The sequence below is a fragment of the Lissotriton helveticus genome, chromosome 1_1 (assembly GCF_964261635.1).
Source record: "Lissotriton helveticus chromosome 1_1, aLisHel1.1, whole genome shotgun sequence".
In the NCBI taxonomy this organism is placed as follows: Eukaryota; Metazoa; Chordata; class Amphibia; order Caudata; family Salamandridae; genus Lissotriton; species Lissotriton helveticus.
In genome coordinates, this window is record NC_136057.1 from 229,873,519 (window position 1) to 229,880,589 (window position 7,071).

General features: G+C 41.4%; 1 protein-coding gene across 1 annotated transcript; it reads right to left on the minus strand.

Annotated features, from left to right (window-relative positions):
- Nucleotides 1-1,441: 1,441 nt before the first annotated feature.
- Nucleotides 1,442-2,380, minus strand: LOC144761148 (olfactory receptor 5T7-like). The gene has a single exon (XM_078646642.1). It carries the CDS (start codon nt 2,378-2,380, stop codon nt 1,442-1,444), a length of 939 nt encoding a protein of 312 aa, XP_078502768.1.
- Between the last annotated feature and the right edge of the window lie 4,691 nt (nt 2,381-7,071).

The window sequence follows — 7,071 nt, forward strand, 5'->3', positions numbered from 1 at the left end:
TAGTAATTTTTACCCCTACGCTATCCAACGCTTTCCCTACTGTTGCACTCTCTGGAGTGGGAATAGTATATTTTACCCCTACGCTATCCAACGCTTTCCCTACTGTTGCACTCACTGGAGTGGGAATAGTAGTTTTTTACCCTCCCGCTATCCAACGCTTTCCCTACTGTTGCACTCTCTGGAGTGGGAATAGTAATTTTTACCCTTACGCTATCCAACGCTTTCCCTACTGTTGCACTCACTGGAGTGGGAATAGTAATTTTTACCCCTACGCTATCCAACGCTTTCCCTACTGTTGCACTCTCTGGACTGGGAATAGTATTTTTTACCCCTGCGCTATCCAACGCTTTCCCTACTGTTGCACTCACTGGAGTGGGAATAGTATTTTTTACCCTCCCGCTATCCAACGCTTTCCCTACTGTTGCACTCTCTGGAGTGGGAATAGTAATTTTTACCCTTACACTATCCAACGCTTTCCCTACTGTTGCCCTCACTGGAGTGGGAATAGTATTTTTTACCCCTACGCTATCCAACGCTTTCCCTACTATTGCACTCTCTGGAGTGGGAATAGTAATTTTTACCCCTACTCTATCCAACGCTTTCCCTACTGTTGCACTCTCTGGAGTGGGAATAGTATTTTTTACCCCTACGCTATCCAACGCTTTCCCTACTGTTGCACTCACTGGAGTGGGAATAGTATTTTTTACCCCTACGCTATCCAACGCTTTCCCTACTGTTGCACTCACTGGAGTGGTAATATTAAATGTTACCCTCCTGCTATCCTACAGTAAAATATTGTACATTTTTTATTAATAACTTAAATTAATTATATCTTAATTTTAAGGTTATTTGAGTATTTTTAAGTATGTTTTAGTTAATTATATTTATTATTTCATTAATTTTAAATTACTTTTAAGACATTTAAAAAAATTCGATATTTTGACTGACTATATTTTTTACAGACTATATTTTGGATTCAATATTTTTGTACTTACCTGTTTGTAGATAGGAATTCGATATTTTGGCATTCTATATTTTGGTGACTATATTTTGGTAAGTCTATATTTTGTCATTCTATATTATTTCAGTGATCCAATTAATAGCATATTACACTCTGTTTGTCTGCATTTATGATTTAGCCACACACTTGCTCGTGTATTATTGTTCTGACAGATGATATTTAACTAAAATCAAGGTTCTAGGTGTTATATTTGTGCCTTGAGGTAAATCATAGTGAAGAAGAGGCACTGTGACCAATGTTATCTGCCTGTGAGAATTCATTGCTACCTTCAATCTGTGAGACAGTAAACAATGTTATTATCATGTCAATTTTGCAGTACTATGATAACAAACATGAATTTGACCTTTGTACTATAGTAAATGAATATGTGAATGTGTGTCTATAAGCTCATTTGATCCAAATATTGGTTGCATGTTTCCATTACTGAAAGACTATTGCCCGGCTTAGTACCTTCCTCAGGGCTTCTTTCATATCCTGATTCCTCAGGCTGTAGATCATGGGGTTCAGTACAGGGATTAGAACTGTTGAGAAAACTGCAACCACCTTGTCTTTCTCATGTGAAGTGCTGGAGTTGCGTTGAACTTCTATGAAGAGTATTGCTCCATAAAAAAGAGAGACACAAATGAAGTGGGACACACAAGTTGAGAAGGCCTTGCGTCTTCCTGCAGATGTACGGATCTTCAAGACAGCAACAAGAATATAGAAATATGAGATGAGAACTAAGATAAGGGATGACAGCATCACAAAAAGGGCACACACAATACGCACCAGTTCAGTCATGGTAAAGTCAGTACAGGAGAGGTTTAAAAGCACAGGATAATCACACATGAAATGGTCAATAATATTCGGGCCACAAAAAGATAGCTGCAAAAAGCATACTGCATCAATCAGAGAATTCAGAAAACCACCAAAGAATGCTACAGCTACCAAATAAATAGCGAGACTCATCGTCATTGTAAGGCTATAATGCAATGGGTTACATATAGCCACATAACGGTCATATGCCATCACAGCCAACAGAAAGAACTCAGTGCCACCAAAGCCCACATAGAAAAAGAGTTGAGTTATACAGTCAAAAAATGAGATTACCTTCCTCTCAGAAAGCATGTCAATAAGCATCTTAGGGGTCGAGGTTGTTGAGAATCCAAAATCCAAAACAGCCAGGCAGCCAAGAAAGAAGTACATGGGTGTATGAAGACAAGAGTCCATACAAATGATGACCAGTATGCTCACATTGCCCATTAGGGCTAAGCCATAAATTAAGATAAAGATTATGAAAAGAAGGACTTGGAGGTCTTTGTCTGTGGTAAACCCCCTGAGGATGAATTCAGTCACAATGCTTTCATTTTCAGGTCTCATGGCTGCAAGTTCTTATCTCTGTATGAGGGTCTGAAAAAAGAAAGATCACTTAAAATAATCAGAAGTGGTTGATGGTATTTCAATATTTTATGCCAATCTTTAATCTCGGTATGCACATTTCTGGCACAAGAAGAAATGTTGTTACAGTGTTGACTGATATGTAACGTTTTAGGTTTAATTCCTGTACAGTACCTGAAATTAAAGCCTCGTGTAAACAGTACATCTTTATAATAATTTAACTGTAAAGATGCCTGATTTCAAGTGAGGTAAATGATTATTATTTGTTTTCTGCTAGGATTGTATCCTTTCAGAGTTATTCTGTTCTCTTCTGCTGAGTTTTCATTTTGAAGTATGACTCATTTTCTGTGTTGCTGCTTTACATTCTCCCAAAGTATGCAACTTTGATTGGACTGGGTTCCTGCTAACCAGGTTTCCAGTGCCAGCGTTCTTTCCCTACACATTACCACAATTGATACAACATCAGCCACCCTGTAAGTCACCAGTAAGTGGTACCGTTGGTACCACAGGCATTGGGACTGTATGTGGGTTCGCTAAGGCTGCAACATGAATTGTGTCACCCTAGGGACACCTCACAAAATCATGCAAACTGTCATTGCAGGCTGTGTGTCCTGGTGCAGACAAAACTAAAGAGTCAACATGACATCCATCCATGAGTGCCATGCCCCTAGACTGATGCCAGTGTTGGATTTAATAATAAATGCACAATAAATAAGTGTCCCCTGAAAACCTACAAGCTGCTAGTGTGACTACCGACTGGTCTCACCCACCACGGCACCACTAGACATGTTTCTGGCCTCCTGGGATGAGAGCCTTTGCTCTCTAAGGCAGGTAACAATGCCAGCTCTGGACAGAGATGCTTCACTCCTCTTCCCAGCGGAATTGCATTCCAAGACTGGAAGCTTCTAAGGCTATGTCACCTTTGAAATGCAACTCAGGTCTTTCGAGTTAGTGGAACATGCCCATCCTCCTGTCCAGACCCCACTTTTGGCCGAAGGACAATTGGGAAAATTAGAAAGATTAGGAGGCATGCCAGCATTAAGCCAGTACCACCCTTAGGATGAGGCAGGTGATGTGGACCCAACTTCTCAGACTTTTCCATCTTGTTTTGGAAGGAATTAGCTTATTAGGGTCAGCGTTGTGCCCCCTTCCAAAGGAGGTAGTCACATAGAGGGTATAGACAGCCTAAATGCTAAACAATAGAAATCCATAAGAGGATCCCTGGATACCTGGATACCTGAATCAAGGGAGAGGATGGCAGGGAAGGAAACAAAGAACAATAACATCAATTCTATTCCTATAGGTTAATTAGTTATGGTGATACATCCTAAATAAGACATAACATCATTGTCTCACAAATAGAAATTATTTTTATGTTTTATTTATCAAAAAACTCTATATTTTTTATACGAATAAATAATTTAAAATATCAATTTATTATATGAAAACTTCTTTGCAAAACATCCATCAGATAAAAAACAGTCCCACTAAGACCTAACACACACGGTGAAATGACAATCAGACACCACATACATACCAAAGATAACATACCTAAAATTATTTAAAAAAACACAACCAACACAACAGCTTATATACAAACAAATACCAAAATATACAATTAATAAATCATATCAAAAGAACAAGCGCGACGTGTGTTTTGGAGTGGAACTTTATCCCAACAGTTCCTTCGTCACGGCACTGAAGGTACAATACATGCGGTGGCAAGATACAGTCCAACAATAATAGCCACGAATTGGAATGTGGTGTGGGGGGCTTCTTGTCACAGTTTATTCAGTTTTTAACACATAATTGGGTAGCTGAGGACTCGTAGATGCGAGACCTTGAGCAAGATTTTCATAAAAGCAAAGTCTGATATACTAATAATGAGAAGCAGGACTAGGAATCCTGTGAGGGGTTACTAAATCTTGACTCCCCGTGATATTATGGCTCACACGTAGGCTGGAAATGGTTAGTGATCAGTGTTGGGTTAAATAAAAAGGAATAAATGTTGCTGAGCGTTTACGGGCGTCCCGGTTGAGTCATGGCCACAACTCAAAAGGATCTAAAGGTCGGATGAAATGCAGAAAATGAAGCTAAAGGTTTACAGGTGATCCGGATTAAACATGATTAAAGCTTCGAAGTTCTTAACGGCAGCCTATTCGAATGGAGAAACAACATCGAAAGGATGTCCTAAAGAGGAAACAGACAAAGAAGAGCTGCTAAACCTGAGACCTGACGCCTACTGTAGACTTTTGGCACGAAACCCTGCCTGCCTCTTTACATTTTGACCATCTTGGTTAGCTGTCTCAACCTGCAAATCTGAGCCCTCTAAAAACCCCAGAGGTCCTCCAGACTTTAACCAATTGACCAAGAACTTTCTTGGAGTAGAGTCCGGTTTACCGACTTGGGGCTCCCAGGCCCAACTGTTGCCGCAACCACCCAGGCAGAGGTAATCAGGCACTGGAAGGTCAAATATGTCTCCCCACTGAGTGTGAAGATAACAGGACAGACCGGAGCTGAGTCTTACCAATCCATGGGGTATCTAATGCCCTGCCACCAGCACCGATCGAAAGAGTCCAATTCAAACTCCAACACCCCAGGAAGCAATTACCCAACTAGGGGCATCAGAACCCATGAGACCTACTCTGTGAGTGACCCAGCAGTCCTGAAATCATCCCTGCAAGTTGCTTGCCCCTGACTGTGAAGACAGCCTTTGCGCACATAGCCCAAGTGACAAACCTGCTCTGCACCCAGCCCGCCCAGCCTGGGTACCAATGGATTTGATCACACGCTCCAGAGGCCCTTGGAACTAGAGCCCTGATTTTGGAACTCTCAGACTTGCCTACAAGTCCCCCTGTGCAGCCGGCTTTTAGGTGCCCCATTCTTCGTAGCGCCCGCTACCAAAGCCTGCCGCATCCTGCTCCCAACCGAATTTCCCAACAAACCACTAGTGGTCTCTTGAATTTTGGTGCGTTACAACTCTGAAACTCAAAGGTGATCCCCTAGAACTGTCTGTGCTATTTTCCATGCATTTTTGCAACTTTCTCCCATAGAGATTCATTGGGCATAATTGCGCACAATAGTGACAATTTTCTGAACTTTAATAATTTATCAGAAATTATCTACTTACTTAAGTTTTATTTTTGCAAATTTATCTTGATTTATTCTTTGAGTGTGTGTCTCATTTATTGCCTCTGTGAGAACAATAAATGCTCAATGCTACAATCTGCTAAGCCTAACTGTTTGCCCACACTACCCCAAATAGAGTGTTAGTATTACCTACTTTTTCCTCTTTAAATCAATTTGGGTCTCATAGGACATTCTACTCAGTGTACGTCATTTTAGTGCACTATATAGGGAGCAAGCTTGCTTACACATAAGATCCACCATTCTCTCTTCTAAACACTAAGGGCCCGATTCACAGAATGAACTTAAGACTCAGTCCTAAACTTACTACTATTTTGGTATTCACAGAATGCACTTACTATTGGCATTCACAGAATGAACTTACTACTTTTGGTATTCACAGAAGTTAGGATTTTGTCTTAAGTCTGTCTTAAGTCTGTCTTAAGTCTGTCTTAAGTTTGTCTTTAGACAAACTTAAGACAAAATCCTAACTTCTGTGAATACCAAAAGTAGTAAGTTCATTCTGCGAATGCCAAAAGTAGTAAGTGCATTCTGTGAATACCAAAATAGTAGTAAGTTTAGGATTGAGTCTTAAGTTCATTCTGTGAATCGGGCCCTTAGAAATAATACTGCTGTATAAGGGACTCCTGCTCTCTTTCTGGTTGAAGTTATTCCCCTATTTTGTGTGTTTTTAACCCTATCCCTTAGGGACAAAATAAAATAATGGTCCACCAAGATGTAGTTTTGTTTCACATTACCTCCCTTCTGCATGGTCACCCACACCCACTACTTAACTACCAACTACCCATCTAAAAGAGCTTCTACTGATTTAGGAATCTGTAGCCCATACCATAACATTTGGCTGTGGTGTGCATAGGAACCATGTGATGAAGCATACCACCTAAGGAGGCATAAGTGTTTTCATGCTAGATGGCATTGCCCCCTAAACATAGGGCCTGATTACGATGGCAGAAGGCCCGCCACCACCAGCCATGTGGTAGCGGGCCCTCTGCCATCGGACAGCAGTTTTCCCCGGCCATATTAAGATGGCGGGGGAATCGTTCAGATACTGTGGCGGTTGTAAAGACTGCCCGCCACTATTCCACCACAGGCAATCATTCCAATTGCCTGGCAGAGTGTTCAGCATGTGTAAAATGGGGGCGGTACGAAGCAGGCACCATCGTCCATATTACAATGCTGGCCGCAGCCAGTCTTTCCTTGGTAGGTAAACCAACATTAAAAGGCTGGTGGAGAATGCATTTGAGGGCCCGTTGCGGGTGCCCCCTTGTGTTGGGGGTGCTGGTGCACTGTAGGGAGACCCATGGTACCCCCCTACATTTCACTGCACGAGGTAGCAATCACTGCATAGTCCTTGCCACGTAGTGCAGTGCAGTGAAAAGCATGACCTGCATGTTTAGCATTGCGGCAGGTACTGAATCCAGCAGCACCCGTCACAATGGGCCCGATTCACAGAACTAACTTAAGACAAAATCCTAAACTTACTACTTTTGGTATTCATAGAAGTTAGGATTTTGTCTTAAGTTTGT